The following is a 16,735-nucleotide window of genomic DNA, read 5'->3' as shown; positions in this document are numbered from 1 at the left end:
GTGTTATTGAACTGTTAAGTTTTTTACAGCAGATCAAAATTTTCCTGTTATGATAAAGACAAACGACAGTCCCCAAATGTCACCTTCAGATCTTGACATTCAGAATATTGGTGTCATAAAACCCAATAAGAGACAGAAAACTTGGGATCACCGAGTGGTTTATGTGACCTTACAAGGTATGCATGTTTATTTGTAATATTATTTATAAATATACTGTACCATTTTGAGGACAGATTGATTTCATTTTGTTTTCAAAGTTTACGGAACTGTATCACTATAAAAAAGTTAAATTCTACTGACAAATGCTACTTTTAATACTGTACTGTGTATGTGTATATAATATGGTTGAATAGCTCTTGACTGCATGCCTAATACCAGCCTTGTAATAAAATATTTTATGTAATAATCTGAAGTACTTAAGGTATGAATCTATCTTCATATGTTGAATATTGTACGTACATTAGGAGTGTCACACGATATAGTGTTTTCTTTACAGTATCATATATCTGATACAATTTGACTTAATTCTATCCTCTCTCTAGTATTTTGTATGAGTCATGTAATGTCATTTTGGTGTTTACTACTGATATTAACTCATGTGTATCATTATATACAGAGTTATTGCCCTTTATGTAACCAGATTTTGTCTGATCTGAAAATGTCCATTATGCTGGATGTATTTACAGGGGAATTTGCTGCTGTTTTGGAGATCATTGAGGACCAAGCATACTATTACATGGCCGCTTTACAAGGAAGTGATGGCATACACCTCCCAAACAACTTCTCAGACATAACACCAGACAATACAAGGTTTCTGGTGAAACAGAAAGAGAAGAGTCTTCAAGATAACAAAGAAGATGGTAATATTTTTTGAAATGATGCATTTCTGTAAGTTTCACACATTTTTTTTTTGAATTTTCACAGGTGTTACTCTATATGAATTCTATAGAGTATATATATATCTATCCCATTGGGGGCTAACAAAATTATAATCACATCTCCCATGATCACTGGTAGATCATTGATTAACCTGGAGTTCTCTTGGAATTAAATGTTTTAAATGGATTAGCCTATATTTATGATATCTGTGATTGTCAATCCTCCATAATGTATTTCTGTGAGGATATAGCTTTGCCGATGAATTGATGTCTTAGTCCATTTTTGCATCATTTTTTTTCACCAGGGAAGAGCATATCAAGAGTATTGAGAGACAACTGTGCCATTGAGGATGGCATACACGTACTTGTTCCCAAATGATAAATCCTGCTGATTTTCAGGGTCAGAGGTCATTTATCACTTATCACTTATCACTTCATACCTGTAAAATTGGTTGTCAGTAGGATTCACTAGTAACAGAAATTAATGAATGTCGGGACATTTTCGAGAAAACCATCAAGGACCTTCAGCCTTGACATAATTGTACCCCATTGATATGGAAGGATACTAGAAGCATGGAGACTTTCAAAGTTGGGTGACACAGATCTAGGCCATATTGGAACATAGAAATTGTTATCAGCTTGATTAATAAAAAAGTGAAAAATGAAAGATGATTAATCAAGACATACTTGCCCCCTTACGAGTCAGATTGAGGTCAAGTGTTACATCAACCAGACTTTCTAAGGCTGCTACTTAGCACATGACAATTTGGCGAGACTGGATCAGAGCCATATTTTAACTTTTACTTGTTATACTTTTTGCATCAATGTAGATCTCTAACTAGAAGTCACGGTCGGTTAGGATGCTGGCCATGTAACCTTAGGTGAAGATCCAAGCTGCGTGGTTCAACACTCCCTACCTGTATCGGTTGTGTTTCTTGGGAAAATAAAAAAAACGGGCTTGTCTCTGCTGTAGTCATGGTTGTATCCTTGGGCATGACACTTTAAACTAATTAATTGCTCTGAATGGCATGCAATGGGCCTCCCGAATGTTGTTCCATGAGGTAGTCACAAACTTTTCTACAAGGAGACCCGCCTCAAAATGACCTTCGCAGATCACAGGGTGATAAATCCAGCAAACAAACAAACGTATCTCTAACTGGTAAACATTTTATGCTTGATTGATCAAGTGTCATCATCACAATGCTTTGATTCTCTAGGCTTTTGGGGGGTAGATGTGAGCTCTGTAATTCTTGGTCATAATTTTGTTAATGCTGTATTTCTTTTTACATACCAGGTACTGCATGTGATCTATATAAGGCTACTGTAGCTTTACATATTCTCTGTGGCGCAAGAGACATCCTTATCAACTGTTGCTTTGAATCTGTCCTGGCTCACTTCAAGTCCATGCAGGAAAAATACCAATCAGTATTAAAAAGTAAGGTGAAAAATTACTGTTGGATCACATATGGTAACACAATATGTTGCATAAAATTAGTTACCAATGTGTTAATATCCATGCATACCTTTATAAGTAAAAGTGTACAAAACAAAAGCACAAAAAATTCCCCTTCCAAAATTATGTACAGTAATTAGATACAATTAATAGATCTAGAATTGTGTTAACCCTGAATTTAAAACAAAAAACAAAAAACAAATAATAAATAAATAAAAAAACACACACAAACACATTTTTAAAGAGTTCTTAAATCTAAAGTGGGTACTGATCAAAAGATTCATGAAGATGCTGTCTAAAAATAATACTTCATCTTTCATATTTTTGAGTCATCATTTACAGGGTTGCCAATTCACTCACGTGAGACAAAAAACTCACGTAAATACGTCCTTAAAATGTCCCTTCTCACGTTGGAAGAGCCCAATGTGGGATATCTCCCACATTGGGCTACTTACAGGTTGGCAACCCTGTCATTTATCCAAAGCCTCCAACTTAAGACTGGAGTCACCAAACTATTCCAGTAATTCTTGAAATCTCTGTTAATTCAGGGCAAAAGTTTGGTCCCAAACTCGACATTTTTATTTAATAACCCTATAATCTATATTTTTACTTATACCTTACTTATTAAATGTAATTGTTTTCCATTAAAACTGAGTTGATTGTAGTATGCAAGGACGTATAAGATGTTCAGCAGCAAAAATGATTGAATTCAAATAATATTTAACCAAATTCTGCAGTTTGTGAAGACTTCTAAATCCAAATTCAAATGTATTTTAAAAAAAATTAAAAAGCACTGGATAAATATGCATGGGGTTCTTTTGTGTGAATATCAAATTGAAATTCACTGCTTTAAGCTGCCATAGAAGCAAGCAATCTTGGTAGTCATGTCTTTAATTATAGCAGATACTAAAACAAGTTTGTATTACAAAATTTTATTGTACATTATGTAATGAACTTACCCAATTTCAGGGTTTTGAATTCCTTTTGAAATTACAATATGCATGCATTATTCATAAGAGTGGTGCTATTGAGCTTTTTCTATCTGTCAGTTCTTCAATATTCTATGTACATTATAAATGTAAAGTCAGGTTCAATTATCACAAATATTAACATTCAGTTTAATCTCGGGTTACAGTCTTGTCAAGGCCATTAGAAAACCTAATGTTTAATTCATAATTCAGATTGCTTTGACGACATGAGGAAACAACTTTTTCAACTTAAATGCAATTTCAACCAGAGAAGAATTTTTCATCCAAAGCTGGTTTCATTATATAGACATATTGATCTAAGGCTGCAGAAGTCAACCCAAGAGAGAGATGGAACAAAAGAAAAGGTAATGTGTGATAATGGTCTCCATGCAGAACCCTATATTAAATAAAGAACTACAACATATCGAGAGTAAAATTGTAATAATCTTATTTGAGAGCAATTTACTTTAGCAAAGAAATTTTAAAACTGATAATAATTTTTGAAGTAAAATTTGATACAGGATTCTGATTATATAGCTGCAGCTTGTAGATATGGTTATTTCTGTATTTTTGTAAATCAACTTTCCATATCTAGCAGACTAATATGTCATATATTTGAATTACAAGGCCACTTATTAGGACTTAGACATGGAAACCCCATGTTAAACTAAATTATATTTGCATGTGTATGATCAATAATGCCACAGACTGGGTTAAGGTCAATTCCTTAGAGTCATTTGTGTAGAATTAATTACACATTGTAATTATTTTATTGAAAAATTAATTATGGATCTTAATTAGTAGATTAATTTTAATTGTGGTCTGCATTTATTAAGGTACATTTCCATTGCTTAAGACATGCACCTAAAGTACTACTACTTTTAATTATCTACTATTTCTTTGTCCTTTTATGATGTTTCTATTTTTTAAATTTCGTTAGTTACCTTATTTTAGATCATTTGTGGAAGTTCATTTGATATTTCTATAAAAAATTAACACTTATTGATACCAAACATTTGTATACGTGTAGATAATATTAGTCATTAATATATGTTATTTAAGATATAGTGACATTATTTTATATATGATATATAAGCTGGTTCCTCGCTGTTTCAGTACAGTATTTTGGTCATTTGGTTTTGTTAGATTTTGATTGTGACTGGCCAAGACCGTACAACTTTGAAGTGTTGCCTTAGAGACTTTGTCCGAGGTGGATCAGCTATGAAGGCAGATCTTCTCACAGATTTGTCAGGGGAATTGTCCAAAAGGTATAAAATATATCATCTCATATTCAAAAGTCAAACTATTGAAAATTTCATATAAATACTGTATTGATTAACTGCTATGAAAGTAAGATTATCTTTTTGAATGAAAAAGTTTGAATTGTAAATGGAATTTTGAATATTCTTATTAGGGACCATGCATGGTTTTATCTGTGTAAAATAAAATTATAAATGATATATTTTGCTAAAAGTAATGTAAGGCTATTCATCTTTTGATAGTAGTAATAGTAATATACAGTATGATAATTTAATTTAGTAATTAAGATATTTCCCCCCACAGACTTGAGTTGGTGACATGCCTGATATCACACAGAAGTGAACTTTTTGATGAGTTTCCTTGGTCCCAGTTCACTGCTGTGATGGACTACAATGATTCTGGAGAGGACACTAAATTGCAGGACTTGTGTAAAGCACATGGCCTACCTCTCATTTCCTTTAATGTTAAAAGCAAACATGTCTCAGCGGGCATAAAGACAGGTAAATTTTCAACCAAATTTTGTTATATTATTGCAGACCTCTTTTAATTCTGTTTCAAACAAATTTCCACTTCTCAAAAAAAATTAGTATAACTTCCAAGTTTGCATTTTTAGAATTTCCAAATCCATTTTTATTTTTTGAATGAAGGAGGGGGAGGGGGTTTGTTCCAGGCTTGTCTTCAAAATTGATTGCCATAATTTAATCAGCAGAATTTTTGCAATATATTTAAGGGGATTCAGAAATATATTGAGAGTTAAATTAATACATGAATATTAATCATGAAAGGTGAAAAAAATATAAGAAATGATTATTCTGAAGATGGTGGCATTACATTGAAATGTTTATATAGGGATTAACATTTTAATTTTTTTCATGTATTAAGAAGAAATTACAACTTTTCAACATTTTATTTCATGGATATTGTATTATAGCAAAAAACTCCACAACACAAACATTTCCTATTGATTAGAAGAGAAAGGGAGTCTACTCCTGCTTATTGCATGCATTGTGTACCAAAATATGAAGTGAAATTTAAGCTTGTTGTCGGAAGATGAAAAAATCCGTCTTCATTAAATGTCATGTAAACTATAATTTTTTTAGTCCACCATCATCAGATTTTGGACTATTCAAATCTCCCTTCAATAACGTGGTTCACTATCCATCCATAAAAAAATATTTCTGTATTTCTTGAAAAATACTGGAGGGTCATTTCTCAGACTTCACATATAGGTTCACCTTGGTCCCTAGTTGTGCCAATTGAATTTTGAGACTGATTGGGAGAACAAAATGGCCATGAGGCAGCCATCTTGGATTTTGACAGTTAAAAATCATTTCTGATATATATATAACATAGTAACACAATGGACGAAGGAAGACAACTTTATGACCAGGCCTCCAACTCACGATCTAATAAGGCACCCAATCGCCCAGAAATACCCGCAGCTTATACCGATGCGCTACGTCGCATTCTTAAAAAAGAATGTTTCAATGGCGCAGTGATAGTCGGCCTGATATTCTGACATGATCATTGTGGAAGTCATCTATTAGATGATATGAATACTTGGATCTCAATGTATCTACATACATGGATGCGAATTGTACACTTATTACAAATATATATATTTCAGAAAGTTAATTCTTCTTTGATCTTTGTTAATCTTCGGATTCCTATGCTATCAAATGTTTAAGTGTAAGAGAGGAAAGGAGGGAAAAGGAGAGAGAATCCAGTCATATAGGTCTTTCATTGGCTGTTGTAGGTTCAACCACTGAGGATATAAGTTTGGTACCCAAAAACAAGGAAACTGTTGCAACACTGACTATCATTGGGTCAAGGTATCTCACATCCAGACCAGAATTGCTGCAGCTGCTGGAAACAAGGTCAGGTGATAAATTACCATATTGACCTGGCAATTATGAGCTCATGCCTGGAAATAAGCACATACCCCGCTTATTTTAAGTAAAAGTTCATGTTTTGGATAGTAATTAATGAAGCATATATTTGATGACAATATTTGGGATATTGAGATATCTAAAAGTCATCATTGAATACCTCATTGTTTATAGGACGTTTAGCAAAATAAACCAAACCAAACCTCATTGTACTTACTAGTTCAGTTGCAATTATATACCAGGTAAGAACTTAGTGGAATTATTTAAGCATTGAACTGTCTTTCTACATTTAACATATTGCAGCTTGTAATGCGATTGTAATATGTCAATAAAGACTTAATTATATCATTTAGAATTGTGTTAATCACACCAGGCTATATGTTACAAGACAGAATCTCATGAAAAGTTTTCTTATTTTAACACATTGCAGACACAATTTAATGATTCTGGAGCGTGACTATGACCAGATCAGGAGTATTGATGAGATGTACTTCGCAGATTTGGTGATAGATGAGAAAACTTGTGTGGTTGTCCAGTCCGTACAGGACATGGCTGAAGTCTGGCAGTATGAACTCCTCCATTCCAAGATAATCACACTGAGTCTCAAGTTCACCACCTGCTGGATAATTTTCTATAGCAGTCAGAAAATAAGGTAATAAACAATGAAATAAGAACAATGGATTTTTGGTCAGCAGCTTATAATAAGATGAATTTTATATCAAATACAAAATGAAAAGCAGTTATTTCATAGTTTTAATTATGACTCATTGTATGTACTGTAACACCACCAGACATACTACAGGGCATATCCCTTGACTTTTAGCAATTTCAGAAGTCAAATCACCTTTTCTCAGAAATATGAAGGGTCAAAACATTATGTCAAATAGACATGCTCCTTCAAACTCCAGAGTCAAATCTGATTTTGGAGAGTCAAAAAAAATTATACTTGACAGGAAATCTAAATGCTATTTGAAATAAGATATACAGTTTAGGGAGTGTGTAAAGGAAATATAGTAGTCATAACTGTACTTTATCAATTATAGTATAAAAGTTCTTTGCAATAGCAAAAATCAGAACTGTTTTGAAAATAACAAGCGTAATATAGTACATTTGTACCAAGTAATATGAAATCTACACTTGTGATCTTGATGGCTTTTGGTATCAATCACCATGCATTATCTGCGTGATCTAAAGGAAGTCCTTTCTGAAATGTTTGCTCATTCATTTTCAATTCTAGCTGTCAAAAAAGTGTATTTTATCCATCAGCCTTATAGCAACATTTATCATAACAGACATGAAAAAAAGACATCAATCAGAAACTACAATGTATTTATGTCCCTGTAAAAGAAAATCAATCATATTTTGTGTTTCAGTTTCTGTGGAACTTCACAACAAAAGGAAAATTATTGTGATCTAAACTTCTCAAAAGACATTTTGAATAAATAACTTATTCAAAATATTTGTATACATTGCAATAGTTTGATTTTTTCTTCAGCAAAAAACACAGTCCCTGTATAGAGAACATCTCCCGATTTCAAGCAGCTGTTGGGAATCTTACTAGAAAACAGGACTTTGTTGTAAAAGTAAATAGGTTTTCTAATCATTGATCAAATAAATACATTATCATATTGCAGTTAATTTGTACCAGGTAGTTCAGTGTCGAATTTTACTTCAAACCTAGATCAAGTAAAATGAAAACTTACAGACACAGAAGTGATGAGTAATTTTAATGTAGAAAAATTGCTGCTGTTAAATAGCTTGCATTCTATAATTAATTCAAAACAAAGAGAGAGAGAAACAGAAGACACTTGTCTATACATGTATATTGCATATGTACATGTTAATTGATGAATATTTTTGTTTGTATGTGGTCCCTTAATTATGGTTTAGTAACAATTAAATCGGAATCGCAAATTGATATAATAATATAAGATTACATTATTTTATGTATACACTTATAGTTTCCAAAATATAATTAAAATTGTGTAATCAATTCAGAGTAAGGTACAAATAACTGTATTTTAGGGTAAAAGGTAAATTGAAAACATTTTAACATTTATTTTAATTCACTCATTTTCTTAAGACATTCATCAGTGATAATGCCAATGAGACTGCAATGTTTGTGAGACAAGTCTGTGATACCAGTGAAAAAATGTCTGCTGTCTGGAAAGATGGGAGTTGGGGACAGAGAATGTGGTTAGCAGAGGAATGCAGCGAGGTAAGTTGCCCTATGGTAGGACATTCTATAGATAATCATTCATAAGATCAAAACTTCACAATGTATTTATTGAGAAACAACAGGCTTGTATTTCTGTTATAGTATTAATTTAACCCATCTTATCTGACACACCAGAGGGACTCGACATATAGCTAAGTCTACTTGACTTTTAAAACATTTTAATTTTCAAAATTGATACAAGGGATTTAATTGCCACAAGTTATAGCAACTTATATTATGAAGCTATCTCTTTATCAACAGAATATTTCAATATGCAGGTGATGACATAAACAATTTCAAATTCAACAATGGAAAGAAGTCAGTTACATGTAATTGTAATAAATATATAAATATAGCTATGTTCCAAATCTTCTGCTTTATTAAATGAAAGACTGCAGTCGGATTATACAGAATATTGAACATTCATGTGTTATTTCATGGTTTTCTTTAGGAATATCATCCGATACTTTGGATTTAATGATATACAGCTTGTTGAAAGTCTTGATTTAAGCCTAAACAGATTTTTCTGTGAGATTTATATGATAATATAGGGTAAAGGTATCACATAGTTTAAACATGCAGTCACCAGAGATAATAGAGGTTTTCAATTTATTATTTACATTTGTCATCAATTTAAGATCAGCAAACAGAAAAAGCATGCACTCACATAAATTGTCATTGTATAGTCATTTCAGTTGAAACTCTTACCAGAATTTAATCAAATCAACAGAAAATGTATTTTCATGAAGAATAAATCTACAACGGCTCAGTGTTTCCTAATCTACATTTTGAATTTACATCTACTGTTTACAGGAGGAGAAAACATTGCTGTCTTTTCCATGTTTTAACTCCTTTAGGTAAGCCTCATTATGAGTTTTTTTGGCATTGTTTATCATGTCTCTAATAAGTTAAGTTAGATTTATTGACAGTACAGCTAGATCATTTGATATTCTATACCGGACCAAAATACAATAACAATAAAAACAATCAATAATTTTTTTTACAATTATTGACAATTTCAATTTCTATATAAATTTACACTTACCGTCAATTGATATATAAATTTTTGATCGTCCCAAACCTTATCTAGTCATTTTTTGAAAGAATTTCTTGTTGGTGCTAAGACAACATATTCTGTTAATATTTAATGAGAACATATTTAATATTTGATCTTTAGTTTTTGTGATGATCAAAGAACTATAATAAAATTATAATCTAAAATGCTAGTTTGGCTAAATGGGATGGGTGGAAAAAATAGAATACTTCTTAAAAGAGTTTAAAGTTTTGTTGAAGCAAGTTTTTTAACATGTAAAATATTATATTAATTGAGGACTAATATTTCTATTAAAACAATTGAGATACAGAAAGCAGATTCTTATGTTGAAGCTTTTTAAAGAGGTAATGGCAAATACAACCCCTAGATGCACAATGACCTTTTGTTTGAGCTATCATACTTTTCTATTACCTGGTACATGTAGTTAATGTACTGATGTTACATGTTTTGCTGTTAGTAACCTAATTATTTTCTGATTTGTTGATTCTACTGTGAAAATGTGATAGAATTTAACAAACTGTGACAAATTCACAAAATAAAGTAAAACCTTTTATGCTTTTATTTGTCCCTGTGGGACAATTTAAATGTCATTTGTCTAGCAAATTTTGACATTTTAAGTCATAATAAAGACATAAAATTACTGTTTGTTACAACAAACACTTATGAATGAGTTGTGAAGGAAAGCATTAAAGATAGCCTTGATGTATGCTGTATGTGTCATCAGTAAAAGGTTCTTATTTAATGTTTGACATGTATCAAGATTATTGATGATAAAAGAGTAAAAGACATTTGTGTACTTTCTAAAACTAACACATTTGTGTATGATTTGACGGTCTTTACATCTATATGAAACTGCAATTAGTTATTCCATTCGGTCTATGGGAGGATCAAGAGGCAATAAGTGAAGTCTGAATTTCCCCGATACCATGCATGTACTGCAACATCTTAAATGAAAATATGACTAATTCTTGAGAGCCTATTTATAATGTGTTCACTGGTTTGTAGACCTTTAACTGTGCTAGCAATTTTAAGGTATTAAACTTTAATTTCTTTAATAACTTGGAACAGTGTGGTATTTAAATGCCATCTTTAAATATCTTTGAGGTGCTGTATACATGTATTATAACATGAAATATTTGTGGTTATTCAGATTGCTTTGAGGATATATGCCATGAAACAAAACAATTTTAACATGAGTGAAGTTTATAATATGATAAAGTTCATGGTATTTATTTTAAAGATTCCAAAACAACCCAAAAAAAACATGTAAATGTTAAAAATCTTTTAAATTATTATTTTTTTTTAAATTAAAGAAAATCATGCTACTGTACTGAATACGGTATCTATTCTGATGTATTTTGTTGAATTATTTTGTAGTGCTCAATTTGTCCTGCAGAAAATGTCTGTATCCGAACTCCTTGCTAGTTCTTTCAGTGAGCTAGTTGTGCTGTTTCCATGGATGCCACAAAAATTCCTCAAGGTCAGTCATTATAAAAAAAAAAAGATTATATAAAAAGAAGATCAGCAAAAAATATAATTCAATTCTTTGTTAAACCAAAATATTTGAGAATTAATCAAAATTCACAGAAAGTTTTCTATTGAAATTGAAAGTTGTGTAAGCATGTGTATATTAATCAATAGTTAAATACAAAATGTACTGAAATTCATTTTCTGACCTTATAATGAAATGTGGAATGAATAATTCTTAACAAAGCCTATAGTTGTGATATCTGGCTCATGTGAGCTTGCTAATTAGACAGATAGCTATAAAATGTGTTTACATCAACAAATGCCTTTTTGTATAGTCATGACTTTGTGGAGGAGGTCAAATATATTGAAAAAATATGTTCTTGAAAATGTAAAGCTTTTATATCATCATGGTACTTGCCATTCGGTTTGGTATTTGGTACTTAGAACACAAGTTATGAGATTTGTTTTTAAATCAAGATAATTAATTTTTATCCATTTTAAAAGTTCAAGAGGTCAAACATTTCAACCCTAAAATAAGATGACATCACACAATTTCCAAGTAGTAGCATCTTTGTAGGGAAGGAATTATATCATGAATTGATCATTTACATCCAGATACTGTTACATCCTGATGTTTGTTCTAAACATATTAAGGTGTACGTGAAAAAGACAGACATTAGAGTTTTCAAATTTCAGTGCTGCATGGTTGGTGTCCAAATATTCAAATTACATGTACATGTACAATGTATATTGATAGATTTGATGTATTAATTTTCCAGTCATTTCTAGAGATGGTTCATAGTGAAAGGAGGGTGAATCTCTTAAGCAAAGAAGAATCTCATGATTCCTGTCAGAAGACAGATCCGGTTGAAGACCCGTCATCAACATTGGAAGATTATGAAACATCTACCTTCCAACAGAACCAATCCTGGCTAAGTCAGACTTCTGAGAACACTTTCAAATCTGAACCATTTGCGATGGACAAGCATAAGATTCTGAAGAAAAATTTAAGAAATCCTCATTGTCAATATAAACATTTTATTGATTCAAAGCATCAAGAAGTACTAGACTTAGCTGTAAATAAATCTATAGATCTGCATAGTGCGAACAGTCCTGGTGAAGTATCGGATAGACTGGACGAAGCTCAGTTTGGAATGGATACCCAGGACAGTGAGGATATTTTGTCTCTCAATGGATCTCAGCCATCTGTGAAGTTGAATGAATTCCAAAGGGCTGAAATAGAAGGACGAAATGCAATTGCCTATACAAACCGTCCAGGAATCAAGGAAGAGAGTATGGCTGGTTACACAAATCTGCAAGGTACATGGAACACTAACAGAGAAATTCAACAGGATGAAATCAGAGAAGAGAGCATGGATGGTCACAGAAATCCTGAAGAAAACACAGAGAGCAGTCACCAAGAAATTCCTCAGAACGTAAGGCGGTTATATTCAGAATTTTCTTTACAAGGATTCCAGAAGAGAGATGATCAGAAAAATATGAAACTGACCACAACAGGGGTGGCTCCTGCAGTTGCAGAAGATGCTTTCGAACAAGCCGTCAATTTAGAGGTTGCTAGACGTTTGAAAGTACAACAAGGACAACACTTTAACACATTCAGAAAGCCTTCAGTTTGTCTTGGCGAAAATGCTTCGGATGGTGATGTTAGGAACAATTCATTATATGATGATCACAAGACATATGATGGCCAAGATAGAAACCCTATTAAGTTGCAAAGCCAACATGGTGCAAGAAAACAAATACCTTCTGCAAACTTTTCAACAATGAATTACCATTCTCAACTGGAAGATTCAAGAGTGAATGAAAAAGAGAATTTACTTCAGGGAACTTACTGTCCAGTATCAGAGTTGGATACTCCAGTATCAGAGTTAGACTTTCAATTGAATTGCCCAATGATATCGACACAAAGAAAACAGTACATGGATGAATCGAGAGAAGAAGAAAAGCAATACCTACATCCTCGTGAGATACAGGATACTCCTTGTGGGGACCAAACAATGACCAACAACATGTATGGGCAGATATGGAGAGAAAGTAATTTGGGCAGCAGACTTGGTCTCCAGGAAAATGGAGCTGGTTATAAGAAACAAGTGAGAAGACCTTCACAAGGTCAAAGGTCATTTGCAGGTGACTTAACTCTTGTAACACAGAATATTCTTCAGAAGGCTACAAGTTGTGAGCTTCCTATAAAAACTTCTATGTCATGGCCACCTCACCGTAGAGTCAGCATCGGGTTGGCACCACCTCGACCAAGAGAAGATAGTACAATAAAAGGTCAGTATGAATTAAAATAGCATGCATGGATAAAATAATGTTATTATAAAAAGGTTTTGTGAGAGATTATCTATTAAATTTCAGTATTTTTGTCAAATGTTTAACTTTCTTTGAAGGGCAAGTGAGCTCATATATGCCATTGTCCATCTTTCTTTCTGATGTCATAATTTTCCTTCATATGACTTAATTCTCAATAACAAAGAGACCTACGTTCCTACATTCATTATATTGGACACGTGGTATCTAGGATGAAGCCCAAAAAGAAATTACCTTGACTCATATTCAAGGATTGAGGGATCAATTTTGTTAAAACACTCAAACCACTTCTTCTGATTTACCAAATGGCTTTGATTTTTTTTGGCTACTATTTTTCGGGGATGAAGTCAACCACTAGTAAATTACCTTGACCATAATGACCAAGGTTAAAGGTCAGAAGGGTCAAATTAGTTTGAACCTTTATATCTGGAAGCAACTTCTTCTGAATATCTGTTGTTCAGCCATTACATTTACCATGCTCAGATGAAAGACTGTTAAATCGGGATTCATTGGATTGACTTAATTAGATCTTGAATATCCTATGTCCATGGAAGTACCCAGTTTGGTGATCACAGAAGTTGAGATAGAACAGCTAGATAATCAGTTATTCAAGCCCATCTGGCCTCTTGTTTGAATACTTGGCATATATTTTATTCTTTTCCCCCATGTGAAAGTTTTTACATTAGTTATTGTCTCAAGTACTAGCTTTCATATTTCCAACAACATAAATGTGCAGTAACATATATGCAGGTTCAGTTTTTTTCCATGTCCTCCAATTTGTAGATCATGTCCATGAGAAAGACCAGTCACATATACCGGTACAAACTTATCCTGACACAACTCTTAAGAACACTCTACAGAGAAGCCATCTCCAGTCCAGTTATGATGGACAAATGAAAGGGAGAAGTGGAAATTACAGTCAGGAATCATACGGAACTCCCCAGTGGAATGGACATTCATCACTCTGGTCATCCTATGATTCTCCACCGATGGACCTGGACAAATCTCCTGATAAGGTATGTAATGGGCAATATGTTTATAAAAGGACCAGGGCAATATACTTTTCATATTATAGGAGAATAATACAAATATTATAATGGACTCCTCATAGTCAGCTTTGGAGACATTTTCCATCTCTTTAAAATCATAACTGTGTATGAAGTAGATCTATAAAAAATCATTTCTGCAAATATTGCCTTGGAATTTTTAGCTCGGTTGGATGAAGTGCAGTGGAGCTATAATTGCTACCTGTAACAACGGCATGTGTATGGCCTGTAGACAGCTAGGTTAATTTTTTTTATAAAACGGTGTTGTGTCAAAATAAATGAGGATACAGCTTAGCTATTTCACACATGTTCCTTGTGACAAGAACTTTCCATTGGTACTGCATTTGTAGACCTTTTGACCTAGACCGTGACCTTTGACGTACTTTTAACCTTGGTTGCTGTAGGTAAACCGTGTGAGATAAGGCTTTCATATTTGACATGTATGTTTTTTTTAAATGACTTTTCCATTGGTACTACATTTGCAGACCTGCTGACCTTGACCATGACTTTTAGCTACATCAAATCTTTAACCTTGCCTGTCAGTATGTTAGCCGTATGAGATAGAGCTTTCATATTTTACATTTGCATTCCTTGTCACATGATTTACCTTTCCATTGTTACTACATTTGTGGATTTACTGACCTTTGACCTACTTCTAAAAATCTAATTTTGAATTTTACCCTACATGGAAAGCTATGTTGTCTTCTGACAGCTTGTTATGTTGATTTCATGATCAATTTCGAATCAAAAACAAATTAACATAATATTTTTTATAACCTTTGAGACCAGACTCATACATGTATATGGTGTTCATCATATCCATATCAATGCTTTTCTTTCGATCCAATTTCCTTGGAACTCACATAGGATAACCACTATCAAATGCATTAGCTGCATGGGCATCAGAAATTGATCTGATAAAATAATTTGCACTTTGTATAATAATAAATCAATGTTGTCTGGTCAACATTAGTCCCGAAGGTTTGATATTTGCTGAATGTGTATTATATATATATGTTAGTGATCTGATGAAATAATTCATAGAGTTACTCCCTCACTGGTCCCACATTGTATCAAATTTCCAGGGACCTTCCTAGACGTACATTAAACATACATATGTAATATTGATCAATATACTCATGCATGTGCTGTTTTCTATTCGTTCTTTAAAGGTACACCACCAGTCTAATCTACAACTTAACAGAGGAATTTTAAAACGTAAGGCTTTGTATATCTGGAAAAAAACTAAAAAAAAATCATAAAGGTGAAGTCTGAAATTTCATGTCTTATCAGTGAATCAAACATCAGGTACAGAAGTTACTAACCCAGAATCTAAGGCCTAAAAATAACATCAAACCTATAGTTTGTGCATATATTATATATGACAAGTGTAATTTGCTATCTCTTAAAAGGACATATCATGAAAAAGTTTAAAGTTTACATATATATTATGTAGTTAGTTTTGGCAGTTATTCTAGTATTGCTTAACTGTCTCAATTAGGTTGAGTGAGGACACAGGGCTTAGCAGCCAATATCAGTTTTAATAATAAAAACGAACAACGTAAACTGAAATTGGTTTGGGGACTTGAGAAAGTTACCAACTTTCTGTACTTTTGTCAAAAGTTGTTTATTTTCTTCTTCTTTCAGAGTCCTTCCCAGTAACAAAAAAGAAATTATCCTACACACGGGTACCAGGATCCAAAGGTGGTCAGACAAAACTTGTGTTCAAAGGGAAGTAATCCTTTGGACATTCCTGAATCATCGCTTCTGTGATAAGACTTCTGGGTCACTGATTACTGGTATATCATACTGGACTCTAATCCCAAAGGAGTTGCTTTGTATACATCTATTTATGTTCAAGTTGATGTACCAGTTGTATGATGGATTTTTTTGTATTCAATAATCATTCATATTGAATAAAATACTTTGAAAGCCTTGTATACTTTTATTAAGAAACTTGGTTTTATAAACTCACTATGTTCAGAAAGGAAAAAGATGTCGCATGTAAATATATACCTGGTCAATCTGATAAAAATAACTGGTTCCGTTTACATGTAACATGCATATACTTCAATCCATTATTTTAATGTTTTAAACTGTCACTGAAATTACAACAGCAATTTCCATTTAAGACAACCACAATATTATTTATTATTTCAAAAACATTT

The 16,735-nt window shown here is 32.6% G+C and overlaps 1 protein-coding gene and 1 long non-coding RNA gene across 2 annotated transcripts in view; both read left to right on the top strand.

The window, feature by feature from the left end:
* The window catches only part of LOC117326550 (protein shortage in chiasmata 1 ortholog-like), a 29,578-nt gene extending 14,766 nt beyond the window's left edge, over positions 1-14,812 (top strand). Inside the window, exons 15-29 of the mRNA XM_033883306.1 lie at positions 30-176; positions 687-860; positions 2,173-2,313; positions 3,513-3,664; positions 4,446-4,567; positions 4,863-5,059; positions 6,316-6,436; positions 6,879-7,100; positions 7,944-8,031; positions 8,532-8,666; positions 9,480-9,523; positions 11,098-11,200; positions 11,970-13,485; positions 14,305-14,537; positions 14,732-14,812. Coding sequence (XP_033739197.1) covers positions 30-176; positions 687-860; positions 2,173-2,313; positions 3,513-3,664; positions 4,446-4,567; positions 4,863-5,059; positions 6,316-6,436; positions 6,879-7,100; positions 7,944-8,031; positions 8,532-8,666; positions 9,480-9,523; positions 11,098-11,200; positions 11,970-13,485; positions 14,305-14,537; positions 14,732-14,812 — 3,476 coding nt within the window. The remainder of the gene's footprint in view (positions 1-29; positions 177-686; positions 861-2,172; positions 2,314-3,512; positions 3,665-4,445; positions 4,568-4,862; positions 5,060-6,315; positions 6,437-6,878; positions 7,101-7,943; positions 8,032-8,531; positions 8,667-9,479; positions 9,524-11,097; positions 11,201-11,969; positions 13,486-14,304; positions 14,538-14,731) is intronic.
* Positions 14,813-15,334: 522 nt separating this feature from the next.
* Positions 15,335-16,507, top strand: LOC117326118. Its single transcript, XR_004532428.1, has 2 exons — positions 15,335-15,785; positions 16,215-16,507. It is a non-coding gene; the product is annotated as an uncharacterized LOC117326118 (long non-coding RNA).
* The last annotated feature ends 228 nt before the right edge of the window (positions 16,508-16,735 follow it).

Source organism: Pecten maximus, chromosome 4 (genome assembly GCF_902652985.1).
Source record: "Pecten maximus chromosome 4, xPecMax1.1, whole genome shotgun sequence".
NCBI lineage: Eukaryota > Metazoa > Mollusca > Bivalvia > Pectinida > Pectinidae > Pecten > Pecten maximus.
Note: the sequence above shows the minus strand (reverse complement) of the source record. Positions and strands in the feature narration are given on the sequence as shown.